Here is a 19,428-nt window from a genome sequence, read left to right as displayed (position 1 = left end):
TCTTATGTCTCAGTTTCCTCATCTGTGAAGTGGGGTTAATGATACTTCCTTGCCTTCATAATGTGCTTTGAGACCCACGGATGGAGAATTTGAGGACTTCAATAGCTCAAACGGAGGTGAGAGGTTTTTCGCAGGAGTGGGTGGGTGAGATTCTGTGGCCTGCGTTGTGCAGGAGGTCAGACTAGATGATCCTAATGGTCCCTTCTGACCTTAATATCTATGAATCTATTAATGCTGTATAAGAGAATTACTATTGGTCTTTGTCTACAGGGGAAGCCTCCTTTATCCCTAACACCAATTCCCTCTAAGTGAAGACTCCAGAGATGCTGCTGCCCATTACAATACATTGTAACAAACTGAGAATTGAGCTCTTTTTAACTGTCCAACCGCATCTCACTTGAGTAGGTGCTAATGTATTTGTGAACCTGATCCTGCAAGATACTAACAACCCTCAACTCATCCTGAGGAGGTGCTGTGCAATGAGCACCATCAACTCCCATAAGGCCTTAAATTTGTAACATCTGTCTGCTTCTGAGCAAGACTGAGTGGATTACAATTACTTCTAAAATGTGGAAGGGGCACTCATGTTAAGTATTAGACAATCAAATAATTCCATCTAGATGCTTATACAGCCCCAAATCACTGTAGTATCTGAGCACCGCACATTCAACATCACATCTTCACATTACCCCTGTAAGGGAGGGAGGTATCCCCATTTTACAGGGAAGCATGGCACAGAAATGCGAACTGACTAGCTCATGTTCTCATAACAAGGAATTGAGCCCAGTGCTTTAGCCACAAGACCCAGAGCAGAACCTATGATGGAAATGTATCCCCACCCCACCCAGATTAATATTTAAACAGGACAGAACATGTGAGCATCAATCACTAAGGAAAAAGAGCAAATGAAATGGGGACAGTTTGTTAAAAAGTTTATGATGGGATGTGTCCATTAGTGACACAATCATTTGGTGATTCAATATTAGTGATAGATTTGAACCAGGCTCTCGATTTGGACCCACATAGCAGTGGCTCAAAGCTGACAGCAAGGGCCAGATTCTGCTCTAACGTAGGCTGACATCAACGGGAGTAACTCCCTGGAGCAGACAGAGTGAGAGGAGAATCAGGCTCTAAGATGTTCAGGCTGCCTAAATCTCAGCTCCTTTTTAGACTATGGGATCTCAACCACAGGAACAAACTGAAAATAACTAAAAATAAAATATTTACCCCTGCTGAGCAGTTGAGATGGAACAACCTGTATGATCAGAGAACTCCTCCCCCCGCAAAAGATATAGTTCTCCTGAGAGAAATCCTTCTACTGAATCTTTGCCCAAAGGCATAGGAGCAGCGGTAGACTGGCAAGTCACTGTGCATCGTTGGATGAAACGTTACCCAGGGTAAAGTTTAGAGCTTTATTGCAACAGTTCCAGGAAAACACCAAGATTCCTTCAATGTTTCCATTACTAGGAAGGCTAGTGAAACCAGAGACCAGCTCCGATGGGATTTGGCGTCGGGTCCGTATGGGGACATTGACATGCCTAGCAGAAACCCATGGCAGTGAATCTCAGAGCTCAGGGCTACAGGTCACGGGGCTTGGGCTACGGCACTAAAAACAGCTACGTAGACATTCGGGCTCAGGCTGGAGCTCGGGCTCTGAAGCCCGGGGACAAGGGTGAACTTCACAGCCCGAGCCACGATGTCTGCCCTGCTATTCTGAGCACTGTGGTGCCAGTCCCGTGAGCCTGAGTCTATAGACCCGGGCTCTGAGATTCACTGCTACAGACACACCTTATGATGGCTCGGGGTCAGTGACACCAACGTCAGAGGAGCTGTTCTCACGAGACTGCAACCCAAAGAAGGGGACGCTCCGGGGTTCAGCTGGTCTTGCCAGACGCCTGCGACATGGCTCAGAAAGGTGGATGAGCTACAGCGATGGAACAAGCCCTTCCATATACGCTAGGACATTACAGCACCATAGCTACCCGGCTGTAGTGTAGACAGGATCACAGACAGAAGCAGCAAGGGGGAAAAAAAACAAAGCAACAGCAGAGCAGCTGGAGATGGGAGGAGAAATGCAGATGGATGCCTCCTTCTGCGGCTCAGTTCCTCCTCCCTTTCCCTCTCCTGGATGCTGGCCACTGAGTCCCAGGCTGGTCATTTCTATACAAAGTCTTCATAGCGGTGCCAGCGAGGTCACCATGCTCTTTGGGCCAAAGAACCACTCCAGGACACAGGCAAATACAGGACCAGTGAAGTGGAATTTGCCTCATAGTCTTACAGATCCTCTACATACCCCTAGCTCACCCAGCTGATCTCCTATCTCAGCAGTTGTTGACCCATTCCCCGCCCCCTTCCCTGCACTACTGATGCTGGTTCAGCTCCCCCGGGGCAGCAACGTTGGGAGAACCAGTGTCACAAAGACACCAGCTGCTGCCAGCATTTCAGCCGTCATGTCTCCTGTACTGTGCAGGGTCAGTCTAATCAACAGGGTTACTTAACACCTCAGCCTCCTGGCTACCTTAGGGCTCCCCAATGTTCAGCTCTGCTGGAGGGATGTCAGCAACTGTGGGAAACCATTGCCAAATTTCCTTCTCATGTATCCATCAGGGGCCGGGGTTATTCCATGTCACTGACATGTAATTGACTCCCTGACTTTAAACCAGAAATCCCTCTTTTCTCCCTAACCTAAACCTCTCAGCGCTCTTTAAAGGAACAATCAAATCCTACACCCGGTTTCCCAACAGTCATTTATCTAGAAACTTTCCTAACAAATACCCCAGCTGATTTATTTATTGCTGGTCCTGAATGCTTTAGACAGATGTTACATCAGCAAATCAGTTTTAAAGGTAATCTGGTGATTGCACAGAGATCACAACGATTGGAGGGACAGTAATAAGCTGCCTTGGCTAGCGGACCTGGGAGAACAAAGCTGTCAGCCATGGGAGGAGTGTGTTGCATCTATCTAGGTTATTATACCAGCTGTAATATCTGAGCACTTTCTGGGCACTCCTATGCTAGGATAGTGGCTGGCAGGAAGTGTTCAGTTAAAAGGCTCGACTATGCGTGTGTATTATGGGGAACTAAGGTTTCCCATTGTCACTCAGAGGTTAGTTGGCCTGCTGGCACTCCCAGCCCCTTGTGTTCTACCCGAGACTGTCCTGCAAGAAGGGGCATTCTCGGCTTGCGACTCCAGTGTGAATTAGGCGCAACTCTCTTCAAGTCAAGAGAATTACACCCCCAGGGCAAGTCGGAGAACTGGACCTTTGATTCCCCAATTCAAACAACAGGAGAACAAAACAATCGGGAACAGGGTGTAGAGAGGAAAAAACAAGGAACAGAAGAGCTCATTCCTCCACCAGCACCCCCACCCACATTGTACGCAGAACAAGCGATTCCTTGCAGCACTTTACCTGTTCCATCCGGGGTGGATCTCACAAACGAGGGCAACATTTTCACCGATGCGGTGGGGTTGGTGTCTTCTCTAAGACCCTTCTCCATCTCCTTTCGGAAGCGCTCAGATACCTCCTGGAGCGTTTCATCGGAGAGCCGCATGTGATAGAGATATTTGTCAATCTGAAAGGTGTAGGAAAGCCAGTGGGTCAGCGTGGGGGTCAGGCATTGTGGTTGGACCCATGAGAACATTACCCAACCATGGGTCCTCGCTGGGGACTGAACCAGAGACCGTCAGCACCAATGCGCACCGGCCTCTCTCAATGGAGCAAAAGGACTAACTCTTTTTGCAACAAGAAAAGGAGGACTTGTGGCACCTTAGAGACTAACAAATTTATTTGAGCATAAGCTTTCGTGAGCTATAGCTCACTTCATCGGATGCATTTGGTAGAAAATACAGAGGGGAGATTGATATACACACACAGAGAACATGAAACAATGGGTTTTATCATACACACTGTAAGGAGAGTCATCTTCTCTATGGACCAGCCACTAGTACATTTCCAAACAGACATAGCAGGGCGTTTGAGAAGGATCAAATCAAGCTAACGCCTCAGCTCATATTACAACTAACACTCATGAGCTGAATTGAGTCACTACAGATAATACTTTGTGCTTCCCACATGCATTCCTTCTCAGTGTCAAAGGACTTCTTACATTAAGGAAGTAAGTCTCACAACCCCCAGGCAGGTCAGAATTATCCCCATTGTACAGAGGGGGAAACTGAGGCATGCAGCTGTATGGTCTGCTCTTCAGAGTTGTCAAGCACCCATCACTCTCATCAAACATTAATTGGAGCTTCTGGTGCTCAGCATCTCTGAAAAATCAGGCTATATGTTACTCGTCTGTGGCCTCGTAGAAAAATTGAGACAAAAGTAGGAAATGAATTCAAGATCCTCAAAGGCCATTGAATGCCTTAGTTACCAAGACTCTCCTCCTTAAGGCCTTTGAAACTAGCCAGCCTGTCGGTCTCTGGGAGTACCAGTTTTATATCAACAGGGCAGGGTAAGCTGCTGGCCTCTCCCCCCAGCCAGGAAGGACGAACACTGTGGCAAAGTTAAGATCAGACTTTCCACTCTGGGCTTCCTTTATTATTCAAATACAATAAAACTGTCAGAGTTCCACACCTAAACCGAGCCTTCTCCCTGACCCTAGACGGAGACAGCCAGCCCCTGATTGAAAACATCCCTTCAGTTTAATTACTTGGTTTAAACAAATTAAAAAGGCAGGTTCAAGTGTCAGTGAAGTCAGAGGAAAGCTTCACCCGCTCTGCTCACATAAGGCAAAGAGCACGCTTCACCAGAAATTAAGTGGGAGGCTTTTAAAAGTGCTGTATTGAAAGAGACGGTTGGCATTTCCTAGGCCAGCAACATCCAGCTGGCTGAGAAGTGACCTCATTCATGGACGTGGCCATATGACAACTAGGGTGAGCAAAATAAGTATAATTTTAAGGGCTGCTTTTTTCCCGCCCCTCCCCCCATTTTTCATTCCTTGTGTGTTTTCGGCCACACTGCCTCCTAGTTGCTCATGCATTTGGGGCCAGATCCTTAGCTGGGCTAAGTCAGTGGCTCTACACCAATTTACACCCCCTTGGGATCTGTCCCTTGAATAGCAAACATATCTTTGCTATCCAGCCAAGATATTCTTACTTCCTAAGGAAAACTTCTGGTGTGAAAAAGTCATAAAAAGAGGCCAGCGGAGGACAAGCTGACAGGCAGATGTGAACATGCAAAGAGTGACATCTGAAAGGGCTTCTCAGAGCAAGCTAGACAGGATTCCTTTATGGGACTTTTAAATACCATACAGCGGGGAAGCCAAATACTTATCTCCGTTTACTCAGCTATGTGCTTTCACTCACAGGAAATCAGTTCCCACACAGCCCACATACCAATGCTAAGGTAATAGCCTTCAGTTATGTGCCCCTCCTCCCACTCAGAGTGGGGAAAGCATGAGAGACAAAACACATGCACAAATCCTCATTTTTACAAGAGTTCAGGATCTAGGACTCTGGGCCTGTCTCATCTCTAGACTGCTCAGATGTTTGGGCATGCTGGAAAGTCGAAACAAGAGCATAGCCAGGGCAAGTGGGAGTGTGCTTGCTTTTTAAAATCAGATTAGCCAGGCTATTTGTAACACTGCAGCCTTCAAAGCCTGCAGGAGCGGTTAGCAGTTGATGCATTTGACACAGGGCAAGGGGCACAATATTATTTCTCAGCTGTGAGCTTAAATGCTGGAGGAATTAAGTCATTGTAAGTATCCTGCACCGCGGGCGCTCGCTGTTCTTTAGTTGTGCCCTTTTATAGTCTCCTTGGGAGAAGCCAGCCGTGCAGTTAACCAAGAACAAACTCAGCCTAGATGCCATCTAGCAGGAAGATTTCACATGGGGTTTTCATCATGCTAACTAGGCCTGCACCCCAACACCCTCAACTCTTGAAGATCCGTTATCATCACACCTTGGGCCTCTCTTTAGTGAGAAGTACAAGAAGTTTTGGGGAGCCCAATCAGGCCGTCCTCACCAGAGACACACACCCTCCTTCCCAAGCCAAAGTATTTATTTTTCCTCCCTTTCCCCTCTTTACTGCTGATCATTCTCTCCCGCTGCCCCATGGTGCTGCTGGTGGAAAATCTTTCCTTCCCCACATGGTAGCCAAGTGCTTTCTAATCACTTGCTAGCTGAGATCCACAATATTTGCTCTTCCACCTCCACTTATGGCAAGGTACAGCGAGCAGAGAGCATGCAATATGCTTGCCCAACAGCAGATGCCACGGTGCCTGGTTTGTGACTACATGGTGATGCGCCTTGGCTGATCCCCACAAACCTCTCTCACTATAAGTCTGGTGCTTGTCAAGATCCTGATGTGCTTACGATTCCACGGTATTAAAAATAATCAGCAATGTCAAGAAGTGGGGTGACCTTCCGCTAATTCCACAAAGCTCTTTAAAGCCTGGATCCATCATCTCCTACACACTTAGACTGAGGCTACTAGCTATTAGTCTACCTTCTAGCTAACACAGGCAAGGCTGTAAGTCATGCTATCCCAAAGCCAGTCTGGGGAATAGCATTAAATGAATTTAAAAATATATATAATGTCAGCAACTACATGAGCTAGGTTAGAGAAATGGCCAAGTTTGGTTTCAAACTGAGGTCCCATTGAGCAAATAGTCCCCACAGCTGAGGTATTAAGGCCCCAATTCAGCAAAATACTTAAGCATGTGCTCTACCCTAGTGATTTCAGGGACTACGTCGGGTGGGACATCACCAATCTGAAACCAAGACTGACCATTCTCATGGAGCTCAGAGTTATAAGCAAGTGTTTTGTTGAATCAGGGCCTAAGTGATGACTCTGGACTCCAAGTAAATTATAACAAAGCAGCATTTGTGGCTATTCGGATGGCATATGGGATGCTGAAATGCAAAACTATTTGGAAATTGACTATGTTATTTAGGAATGAAACTATTTGGCAATTAAATATATAACCCCACAATGTTATGTTGTTCCAATTAGCCATCTGTATTTACTGTAAGTAAATTTACATCTAATTATACAGGTACGATCTAGCAAGATGGGAGAATTGGTGACTGTGACAGATGAATGCCTTTGGGGGAGGAACATCCTCCTTGGTTGTTCTACCTTTTTTAAGATCATTGTCAATCTCAAATCAATAAGTTACTAGAGTGCAATCTGGAAAAGAAAATTTCTTTGGGATGGAAAAAAGTTTCACAAGTTAATGGTATTTCCCTGAGGAAATCGAAACCAGGTAGGTGGCAGAAAGTTGTAGTACTGAGTTTAAGATGGCATGTGTTACACACATTCATAAAAAGAAAAGGAGTACTTGTGGCACCTTAGAGACTAACAAATTTATTAGAGCATAAGCTTTCAGAAAAACATTACACTGGGACAGAAGTTTAGTTCAAGAACCAAGTTTAGTTCAAGAATTGTTAAGATTCCAGCAGAATGAGACACTAACAATCTGGAATGAGCTAAGGAAAGACTCCTAAAAGATCAATTTCCTGTTCCTTATTCTCCTATTAGCTATTGTCCAGACACTATAAAAGCAAACCCTGAATCACAATTAGAGATATAGACTAAAGCAGGTGTAATGAGTAGGGGGCAATTTAAGAAATAGCATCTTTTATATTTTAAATTTAAAATAGCTACCAGCTATTCAAAAATACCTCCAAGAGTATTCTGTATAAAGCACAAAATCGAAGTCTAAAAACTAAGTCCTTGAAAAACTGACTACAGTGTAATCCACTTCTTGTCCTAAACTGTTGAACAGCTGCCTTGTTTCACCCCAGAGGTGGCTGCATTTCGCCCGTGGGTGACAAGGATCCCTACATAGCCCTTACTTCACAGGTGTGTTAAGAGGCTTATGTAGTTCATATTAGAGAAGTGTTTTTGAGATGCTCAGCTGACAGAAATTGTAAGAGACCTTGTAAGCAATGATTATGAATAACTGCAATCCCTATTTGTGGAATTCAACCAAAGAAGGGAAGAAACTGCAATTACACATCTTTTACCATCCCGCATGATCTCTGTTGGCAGCATAGCTTTGGGAGGAATAAAGTGGAGATGGCCCTGAAACCACAACCCCACAGCTAAAGGAACCCCAAACTTTAAATTCAGATCCACATCCAAATTCTGCAGCTCGGGCCCATCTCTGTATGCACACAGCTGCATTCCTGTAACGTGGGGACTGGTTACAGAAACCCTGTGCAAAGTCCAGTGATATTACCAATATGTTATGACTGAAGCCTCCATCAAATTATAGAGAAAAGGGAAATGAATATTTTAAATATATACTTATTTCACCTTTAGATAATGGTTGGACTTTTTGAGGGTAGGAAGTGAGGAATGATTGATACAGAACAAGGGAGCTCATGGCTGAAGAACAAGTCTCAGCTAATTTTGGGTGGCCACTTGGGAACAATTTGTGCAGTAGCAAAGGACAGGACATATGTACCTTCCTCAATGGACAAGTTGTGAGGTTTCTCCTTTTCCTGCAAATTCGTCTCCCTCCTCTTGAGCACATTAGGCTAGCAAGGGGCTTGATTCTGTATTTATTGTCCATTTTGTTTTCTGGCTGGATAAGACGTAAACCTCCAGGGCTGTCGATTTAGCACTTGGTTCATTTTCTGTCTTGTTATATAGCATGGCCTACTGGACAGAGCACTGGGCTAGGGCTCAGTGGGCTAGGGCTCAGAATACCTGGGTTCTATTCCCAGCTCTGCTACCTGCTGGGTGACCTGGGGCTAGTCACTTCCCCTCCCCGAACCTCAGTTTCCTCATCTGTAAAATGGGCCTAATGATATTGCCCTCCTCTGTAAAGCGCCTTGAGATCTACTGATGAAAAGCGTTTGGTATAGTTATTACTTTATTAATATACACTTATTAGTGTGTATTAATAAAGTAATAACTTATTAGCACCTAATAGCTCACACTTATTAGCACCTAATAGCTCCAATCAGATCAGGGCTAGGTGCTGTACAAACATGTAATAAAAGACATTCCCTGGCTTTAAGAGCTTGCAATATAAAGTGTACACCTTAAGGACCTGATGCTACAAATATTTAAGCATGTGAGGAGTTTTGTCCAAATTCAGTGCAATGTTTTCATGCGGAAAGAGTTAAACCCTATGCTCGAATGCTTGCAAGATCGGTCCCATCAATGCAGCCACTTGTAGGAATAAAATCACTCAGGAGTAAAAGCACTCAAGTGCTTGAAGAATCAGCAACTCCCATGGAGTTAGTAACAGTACTAGGAGCAAAAGGAATGAAGAATCAACCTAATGGTTAAAGATTAAGGGTGACATTGTATGGATTAAAGCAGTACTCAAGTTATGTAGATCTTTTGTCTTGTTTTTGTTTCCCCAATCGAGTGGCAAAGCTTATCTGACTACGTTTTGTAAATCATAGCATGATAGTAGCTTCCTCTTAAGTACAAACACTTCCTGCATAACAAAGATAATGCAGTATGGGAAGTACTACAGAGCTGTTTATTTTAATGCAAAAGAACCTGGGCACATGCTTGTCTTAAATTATTTTTGCTTGCTGGCCCTCTGAAGGAGAGCAATGCCATTTGCCTTTTTCTATGAATCATCACTTCATTTTTTGGCTGATTTGTTCAGATCCACAGACATGGCAAGAATTAAATGCAGAATAAATGTGTCCGGATCTACAGTGTTTTCTCTCTCTAGTTCTTAGATCTGCTTGTGCATTTGAGAAGCACTGAGAGAACTGAATGTTAAAAAACACATTAAAGGCCTTTTTGGTGGTGGTGGACTGAAAGTTCGGTGTGTGTTAAAAAAAGCTTGTGTTTAAGTTGCAAAGTTTGGATATGGATTTAACAGCCCCATGGTGATCAGTTCAAATCTGATTTTGGTTTGACCTGCTCCACTGACGAGCCATTTACAATAGACAGGCACTAATCAGGGTGTCAAATACCCTTGAAGTTCAGGGGGTTAGTTTAGGCCTGATCTCTGCATAAAAAGTTCTGGTTGGTATCAGGAACCTCTTCTCAAGTCCCACAGGATGGTGGCCCCACTAGGTTTTCATTTTTACTCCCCATCCCAGCTACGGATTAGTAAAAATGTAATTAAAAAATGAAAGTTTCTCAAATTCTGAAGCACAAAAATAATACTTTGAGGTCCTCTGATGAAAGACACCGTACAAACATTAAGCAATTCTCAAAACATCCTTAAGAGGCTGGCAGATGGATCACCTCACCCACCCCTAAAATGCAGTCACTTTTGTGGGGAATGCAGCAACTGTTTAACAGCACAGAGTGACACTGCCCCCAGTTTAGGGCAGGAAGCAAATAATCACCCATCTGGCACTTTGTATCCTCAGTAGATTTCACAGTGCTTTGCAAAACTGGTGTTTTCATCCCCATTTTACAGAGGGGGAAACTGAGGCACAATGAGGCGAAAGCGACTTACCCTAGGTCACATTCTGAAGCAGCAGCAGTGCAGGGAACAGAAACCATTTCCCAGCTTGGGCCTATTGTCACAGCTAAGACCATCTCCAAACATACTGGTAAATTTAGGTAGGCAAATGTGATCACATGGGGGAGCATCAAGGGGTGGCCTAACACAACCCTCCCCCACACACCCCGCTTAAAATCTTAGGGACAGAAGGAAGAAATTCTGCCAGCTACTAAGTTACAAGTCACGATATGCTGCGTGACTGTGTTTTAGGTATGGATTGCTAGTATTGACACTGATCCTGGAATTGCTCAGCATTTTGCAGGAAGACGCTGCCGGCCCTCACCCCCAACTGACTGCGCTAGAAGAACTCGGCACTTTGCAGAAATAAACCGCATTGTGACTTTACGAGAGCAGCAAAGCCTGACACTCCTCCCGGATCCTATTGCTGCACACTACAGCCTGAGTCAGACAATTTCCTGTACAGCCGGTTTCCTCCCCACCCCCATCCCTCAGGAGTCTCATTTTACAGGACAAAGCATGTGAATGGGTCCCCTCGAGGGGTGGGGAGTAAGGAACGGATTACTAAGAGAAGTCATGCTGCAGTGCATCATCAAGGACCCACATACTCAATCTTGCCCTCACCAAGTATTTTACGAGAAACCAGCTGCTGTTCACAGCAGCTTAAGTGCAGCCCCCAGGAAAACCCCCACCCCAGCGCAGGGAGCATTTGAGCATTTGGCTCGAAGCACAGAAGCTACTGTGTATTCCAGCCAAGCTTCCATTCAGCTACTATCAGCTACTACTGTTGCCACAGGACAAGAGAGGACAGACAGAGATAAAACTGTGATAAAACAGCCTCTGTTTGTTTTTGACAGGTTTCAGAGTAGCAGCCTTAGTCTGTATTCGCAAAAAGAAAAGCAGTACTTGTGGCACCTTAGAGACTAACAAATTTATTTGAGCATAAGCTTTTGTGAGCTACAGCTCATTTCATCCAATGAAGTGAGCTGTAGCTCACGAAAGCTTATGCTCAAATAAATTTGTTAGTCTCTAAGGTGCCACAAGTACTCCTTTTCTTTTTATTAATAAAGTAATAACTATACCTAACGCTTTTCATCAAAAAGAAAAGGAGTACTTGTGGCACCTTAGAGACTAACAAATTTATTAGAGCATAAGCTTTCGTGAGCTGGAGCTGTAGCTGTAGCTCACGAAAGCTTATGCTCTAATAAATTTGTTAGTCTCTAAGGTGCCACAAGTACTCCTTTTCTTTTTGCGAATACAGACTAACACGGCTGCTACTCTGAAACCTGTGATTATGCTTTTCATCAGTAGATCTCAAAGCGCTTTACAAAGGAGGGCAATATCATTATGCCCATTTTACAGATGAGAAAACTGAGGTTCGGGGAGGGGAAGTGACTTGCCCAAGGTCACCCAGCAGGTAGCAGAGCTGGGAATAGAACCCAGGTATCGCCCTAGCCCAGTGCTCTATCCAGTAGGCCATGCTATATAACAAGACAGAAAATGAACCAAGTGCTAAATCGACAGCCCTGGAGGTTTACGTCTTATACAGCCAGAAAACAAAATGGACAGCAGGGGTAGCAGGAGGACCCCACCAAAGTCCCTCTACCTTGACACAATACTATTGTCCAGCTGGCTCATTGTGCTCTCAGGCCACTCCACCGGAGTGCGGTGGTGGGACTTTATCCAGTCCCTCAATGGCAGGTATCCACAATGCAGAAACCACTACAATGGGACACTGAGCAGAGAGGCCCTTAGAAGAGCTGCCTGCAGGGCAAAAGTGAAGGTTATTGGGTGGGTATTTTGAGAAAGCTTGTCTGCCACAGACATTGCTGGACTCGTTCAGTGGCTGGAAGTTGCCAGTGTCCAGAGAACCATCCACCCACCATCCTTCCCCAGCATAACTACACAGTCACAGTTTAAAAGAAAGAGACAATGACACTGAGATTTAAGAATGACTCCAAGTGACAAGGGGAAGAAGACACTTAAATCCTTCCTCTAAGCAAGCGAAAGAAAGAGCCAGTCATGTCAGAAAATGGTCAGATGGACTGGTATCCAAAGAAGAGTGGAAGTTTTACGACTCTGCAAAAGATGGAAGGTTGATGACTTCCACATAGCCAACTTGACAGACAGAGACACTGTACTGAAAGGGAGGCCTCATTATGGAAGTAAAATTAAATAACTTAAACTTAGCTATTATCCCTAATTAGTACCTTTAGCTAGAAGGAAAAGAAAAACATACCAGCCCAATTTTTCAGCTCTGAATCACAAGTGTCCACATGCAGTTAGTACTTTTCCTAGCATTATTTCTGACGCAAATGACAGCAGTTAAAACATAATGGTTCAATCAACATTAATGTATGAGACACGCAGCACTGACCCAGTGAACGTGCAAATATTAATAGTCTTAGTGTTTTTAAAGCACCTTTCATCTATGGATTTCGAAGTGCTCTGCAAACATTCATTAAGTTTACACAACCCCTTTGAGGTTTGACAAGTGTTACTTCGACCCAGTCTACAACTGGGCAAACTGAAGGGTAAGTGACGTATGATTAGGACCCTACCAAATTCACAGTCCATTTCATGGGATTTTAAAAAAAATAGTAAATTTCATGATTTCAGCTATTTAGATTTCACAGGTTTCAGAGTAGCAGCCGTTTTAGTCTGTATTCGCAAAAAGAAAAGGAGGACTTGTGGCACCTTAGAGACTAACAAATTTATTTGAGCATAAGCTTTCGTGAGCTACAGCTCACTTCATCCAATGCATCCGATGAAGTGAGCTATAGCTCACGAAAGCTTATGCTCAAATAAATTTGTTAGTCTCTAAGGTGCCACAAGTACTCCTTTTCTTTTTAGATTTCACAGTGTTGTAATTGTAGGGATCCTGACCCAAAAAGGAGTTGGGGTGGGGGTTGCAGTACTTCTACCCTTCCTTCTGCACTACTGCTGCCAGCAGTCCTGCTTTCAGAGCTGGGCAGCTGGAGAGCAGTGGCTGCTGGCCAGGAGCCCAGCTCTGAAGGCAACACCTCACCAGCACAGAAGTAAGCGTGGCAATACCGTACTCTGCCACCCTTACTTCTGCACTGCTCCCTTCAGAGCTGTGTGGCCGGAGAGTGGCGGCTGCTGGCTGAGGGCCCAGCTCTGTAGGCAGCAGCACAGAAGTAAGGATGGCATGGTATTGCCACCCTTACTTCTGTGCTGCTCCTGATGGGGAGCTGCCTTCAGAGCTGGGCACCTGGCCAACAGCTGCTGGTTTCTGACCACCCAGCTCTGAAGGCAGCACAGAAGTAAGGGTGGCAATATCGCGACCCCCACAAAAAAAAAATAACCTTGCAAACCCCTGCAACTCCTTTTTGGATCAGGACCCCCAATTTGAGAAACACTGGTCTCCCCCATGAAATCTGTATAATATAGAGACCAGATTTCATGGTCCGTGATGCGTTTTTTATGCCTGTGAATTTGGTAGGTCCCTACTTATGCTACATCCTGGCAACTCAATAAGCTGGGAGCAGAACCCAGGAGTGCAAGCTCAGGTACTCCAGCTCTAATCAAGAGACAACATGATCTCTTGAACAGGATTGTGACCAGGAACGGTTTCCATCAGCCATGGTTGGAGCAACAGGATCAATAACCTACTCAGATTTTTTTTGATTTTTTTTTTAATATGTAAATACTCTGTTCTTCCCCGGTCAGTTCCATGAAGATACAAGTTAATGAAGTGTCATTTCACCAAATCAGTTGGCCAAGGTTATTGGTGGTTCTCCAACTGTGGTTTGCAGAGGGTGGACTGCCTACCTGGATCTCCTTGTTTCCAACTGCTAAGGTGCATTAGAAACAGCGAAGAGATAATTCACTACCTTCCGAATATTACTTTCCCGTGCATGCAACTGCAAATGGGAGACATGATGCAGTCCACCCTGAAAAAATTGGAGCAACTATGCGTTATTATTGTTTGATTTTATGGTGTCCAGAGGCCCCCAAGTAACAATGGCAGGCCCACCGCAGCCACATCGCAAGAGACAGCCAAATACAATCCACTGTCTTGACAAAGAAACAGCACACTCGGCGTTCAGAGTAGCATGGCCATTAGCTAAAGATTTTGTTTGTTTGTTTTTTTAAAATAAGAGGGCTTACAGAAGCTTATTTAATAAACAATTCTGAAAGAAATCATAAGTCTGGAAGCAGTTATTCGGGGAAAGTATCTGTAAACCTATTTCATCATACATAAACGCAGCCAGTGTAGCTGAACCTTCTGTAGAGTGAAGAAGTACTTGTGGCACCTTAGAGACTAACAGGCCAATTATTGCTTGCAACTTTTTCCCACATCCGAACAATAACCTTTGTTTGCTCTCCCTAGCAAGAGTAGTTACTGAAACAGAGGGACAGACCATGCTTTGCACACTACGTTCCTGGTTTAGAACCAAGTGAAATTCCTTAAGAAAGAACTTTATGCTAAGTTACTGATAAGGGCATAGCAAACTGAGAACAGCAAGAAAACCCAGAGCTAACGCACCAACACTATTTGCCTACTTCCTGAGTCTTGTTACATTACATATATCATAGGGACTGATTCCACTGTTACACAAGCCCAGTTATATCTAAATGCAATGGAACAAGACAGAAGCCTAAACTATATTTCTTTACATATCAACTTGATTTTTGCTAGGTATTTTTACTTCCAATTTAATGCAACCACCACCAGGGACATCACAGACATGTTTCAGAGTACCAGCCGTGTGGGTCTGTATTCGCAAAAAAGAAAAGGAGTACTTGTGGCACCTTAGAGACTAACAAATTTATTTGAGCATAAGCTTTCGTGAGCTACAGCTTCAGCTGTAGCTCACGAAAGCTTATGTTCAAATAAATTTGTTAGTCTCTAAGGTGCCACAAGTACTCCTTTTCTTTATCACAGACATGGTAGCGTTTCTTAGTTTTACTTAGTTTCTTAGTTGGTCTCCCTGGCGAGTGGGTTCTTATCTCTGTCACTGTTGCTACAAAGGGAACCTATGGTACTAAAATAGTGGAGGAAGTGATTTTTTTTCCCTGCTAAAAAGGAAGCCTTCATTGGAATTTCGAAATCCTGATCAGCAGCTTCAGATAAGCTAGAGCATCTGTGTGCATGTGTGTACAGTAGCATATGACTGTAGCATTTAAAATTGAGCTTTACTGATACATACATGTAACAAAAAGCTGGTCCGTCTCTAAGATCTAATTTAAGGACATTCACCAGACTAGCTGGAGAATTCAGAATCCATTTTCAGATAAAGTTTCACCATCAGAGTGCTTTCCCCCCGACCAAAAAAAAGCAGGGGGAGGATTCACCTAACTGTTCATTTTCAGAGACCAATAGCTGATTCTGTTCAAAGCAGGACAAATGCTTTTAGACTACTCAAATAAGCTAAACAAACACTAGTACATTTCAGTATGTCCACATTCTGAATACAATACTCATGCAAACTGTAACTATACAATAATAGAGTGAGATCACACAATTTGTTGATTTGTATTTTCAATCCAAGGATAGAGGTCATGGTTTGCTCAAGTTATGCATATGTTTTTGTATTAATTTCTTTTTCTTTCTTTCTTTCTTTCTTTTAAAGAAAGCACTGTTGATATATTTGCCGTTCACTTTCCAGACAAAGCAGGAGGCAGAGTTAATTTTTTTGTTTTCTAACTGGTATTGAAAAACACATTCATGATGTAACACAGGTTTGGTGGGGACTAAAATTGGGTTCAAAGCTCCCAGTCACAACATAATTCACTGCCTCCCCCTCTCAACTTCATCAAAAAGCCATTTATTTGGTTTGCAAATCCTGAGCGACCTAGACTATCTCCTCAACCCTGCTCTGTTACCCAAACCGGACATTCGGCATATATCCACACTGTGTCACCACCCTGCGAATGCTGACGTCCAGTGTGTCCCCAGCTAAACTCCCCTACCCCACAAGATGAGGGGGAAAGGGAAAGCATTGAACTGCAGGGTTTTGACAAATGGCATCACTGAAGAACCTTCTTTGGGCTTGCAGAGAGGAACCCTCCAGGGAAGGTTTTCACATAAATCCAAGCATCCCACTCCGACACATCCCAAAATAACCCTCACTCTTATAGACAGAGAGCATAACCCTAAAGCAAAACTTTAAATCACAAGGTTCCCCCCTCCCCCCACCATGGAGCAGGCCAAGGGGAGAGAACAATATTGGAACCCAAACAAGGATTTATATTTCAACACTGGCCCCCGGGGGGGGGGGTGAGGGGGGCACTCTAACCATGTGGCTCAAGCTAGGCCTGGGGATCAGGAAATCTGGGTTCACCTGAGCTCTGCCTTGGCCTTCCTATGGGACCTTGGATACCTTACAACCTGTCCCTCACCTCCCCCGGCCCCCAGCTATAAACTGGGGGACAATACTTACAACCCTCTGTGACTGGGGGTAAGAGCCCTGGCTGGAACAAGCTACAGGAAGGTTATTGTCTATAATGGGCCAAAGCAAAATCCCAAATCCACGGAGCGAGGAACTTGGGGATGCTTTAAAAGAAGCAGTTTTGTTGGCTGACGGGAAAGCGCCCCCTGATTTCCTAGCCCTCCCCACCTATCCCAGGGCTGGGAGGCGGGGGAGATTTAGCAGGCACTGAAAGGGTCTGGCGGACAGGGACATACATGGCTCCTGTAAAACCCAACAGCAGGAGTGGGATCTGCATTCCCAAACTGCCAGGAAATTAATCCCCGGGGCACCCCTGTCCATCCTGCTGGGCCAGGCTTTGGCAGCAAGACAAGGGGGGGCCAGAACAGACTTCCCTCCCCACAGACACTTTGCAGCCACTTCCTTTCCAAGCGCATCCCCCTGTTGGAACTAAACCCCCGGGGGAGGGGAAAACGCCTTCAGAATCGGCCCCTTCCAGGATCAGGTCACATCCTTCCACCCACCCCTAGCCCGGGGGGCAGAACTCCCCCAAACCAGAGCTACTTCTGTCCATGGGGGGGGGTGGAGACATGAAGTCAAGGCAAGACCCTCCCTTTCCTCCAAACAAACCCATGGGGCCGGGGACCCCCTACAACCTCTGGAGCCGGGGACCCTCTATTCTATTCTAAAAGCAAGGCAGTGGGAAGACTGGCCCCCCCTGCAGCTGCGGTCCAGGGCCCCCCCATCGCCCCCGCTTGCCGGGTTTGCAGAGCGAGAGACACAGGACGTGAGGTATGCGGGGAGTTTCCCAGAATGGGACCTCCTAGGAGGGACCCTGAGCTGCCCCGTCCACCCGCCGCCCGGGCCCCCAGCCCCCCGGTACTGGCGGGGGAAGAAGCCCACTTCACACTCCCACTATTCGCCCCCCAAAAAATAAATCGACAGGGACGCACAGCCGAACACGGGTCAGCAATTCAACCTGACCCCGGGGGGGGGGGCAGCGCTGCAGCTCCCCCACAAGGGGATCGGGGGGGGGGTAGCGGGGAGGCGCTGCAGCTCCCCCACAAGGGGATCGGGGGGGGGTAGCGGGGAGGCGCTGCAGCTCCCCCACAAGGGGATCGGGGGGGGGTAGCGGGGAGGCGCTGCAGCTCCCCCACAAGGGGATGGGGGGGGGGTAGCGGGGAGGCGCTGCAGCTCCCCCACAAGGGGATCGGGGGGGGTAGCGGGGAGGCGCTGCAGCTCCCCCACAAGGGGATCGGGGGGGGGGGTAGCGGGGAGGCGCTGCAGCTCCCCCACAAGGGGATCGGGGGGGGGGGTAGCGGGGAGGCGCTGCAGCTCCCCCACAAGGGGATGGGGGGGGGGAAACGGAAACACCCCCCTACCCGGAGCCAGGCATCGCTCGCTCCAGTCCCCGGACCGGACAGGCACATGCTTCACGTTTCGCTCACCCCCGGCTCGGTATCGAAACCCACCGCAGAGCCAGCCGGCTGGGGAACAGCCCCCCGCCCCCTCCAGTCCGGGGATGGGGGGGGGGTACCGATTATAGCCTGCAAAGCCCGCCTCGATCCCTCTTCCAGCCCCGGGTCCCGCTCCGAGCCCCTTACACACACACACACACACACACACACACACACACACACACACACACACACAGGGTATCGAGCTCTCAAGTATCGATGGGGGGGGGGCCTCGCCCACCTTCTGCCCTTGGTCATGGCTGAGCTCGGTGAAGAAGTAGGCGAGCAGGTGGGACGCGATCATCTTCCGCGGAGAGGAGGGGAGGGGAGCCGATGCCGGTCTCGATCAGCCCGGCCCCGGCGGCGCAGGAGCGGGCGGCAGCCGGCACGTTGGTCACTTTCCGCGGCAACAATGTGGCTCATTCAAGAGATTCCCCCGGCCCGGGAGTGACGCGCCCCCGCCGCCCGGCTCCCATTGGCCAGGGCGGGAGGGTGTGTGCGCCGCGTGGGGCGGGGCGCGCGCCTCCGTCTGTCTGTCTGTCTGGCCGAGCTGGGGGTCTGTCCGCCCAGCATGGGACTGAGCACGGGTCTGTCTGCGCTGAGTGTGGATATGCACATGGGTCTGTCTGCACGGCCCCTCTATGCACGGGTCTGTCTGTCTGCGCTGAGTGTGGATATGCACATGGGTCTGTCTGCATGGCCCCTCTATGCACAGGTCTGTCTGTCTGCGCTGCGTGTGGTTATGCAAATGGGTCTGTCTGCACGGCCCCTCTATGCACGGGTCTGTCTGTCTGTCTGCACTGCATGTGGATATGCACATGGGTCTGTCTGCACGGCCCCTCTATGCACGGGTCTGTCTGTCTGCGCTGAGTGTGGATATGCACATGGGTCTGTCTGCATGGCCCCTCTATGCACAGGTCTGTCTGTCTGCGCTGAGTGTGGATATGCACATGGGTCTGTCTGCACGGCCCCTCTATGCACGGGTCTGTCTGTCTGCGCTGAGTGTGGATATGCACATGGGTCTGTCTGCATGGCTCCTCTATGCACAGGTCTGTCTGTCTGCGCTGAGTGTGGATATGCACATGGGTCTGTCTGCATGGCCCCTCTATGCACAGGTCTGTCTGTCTGTGCTGCGTGTGGTTATGCAAATGGGTCTGTCTGCACGGCCCCTCTATGCACGG

At 47.0% G+C, this 19,428-nt stretch overlaps 1 protein-coding gene across 2 annotated transcripts in view; it reads right to left on the bottom strand.

The window, feature by feature from the left end:
* Positions 1 to 18,827, bottom strand: part of LOC119848696 (hexokinase-2) — a 68,165-nt gene extending 49,338 nt beyond the window's left edge. Inside the window, exons 1-2 of one of the 2 annotated variants that reach the window (XM_038384811.2) lie at positions 18,489 to 18,827; positions 3,411 to 3,573 (exon numbers count right to left, since the gene is read on the bottom strand). In XM_038384811.2, coding sequence (XP_038240739.1) covers positions 3,411 to 3,573; positions 18,489 to 18,551 — 226 coding nt within the window. In that variant the 5' untranslated portion in view covers positions 18,552 to 18,827. The remainder of the gene's footprint in view (positions 1 to 3,410; positions 3,574 to 18,488) is intronic. The other variant, XM_038384812.2, reaches the window with a different exon arrangement.
* Positions 18,828 to 19,428: the final 601 nt, after the last annotated feature.

This window comes from Dermochelys coriacea, chromosome 26 (assembly GCF_009764565.3).
Source record: "Dermochelys coriacea isolate rDerCor1 chromosome 26, rDerCor1.pri.v4, whole genome shotgun sequence".
Classification (NCBI taxonomy): domain Eukaryota; kingdom Metazoa; phylum Chordata; order Testudines; family Dermochelyidae; genus Dermochelys; species Dermochelys coriacea.
The sequence above is the reverse complement of the archived record's forward strand: the minus strand, read 5'-3'. Positions and strand labels throughout refer to the sequence as shown.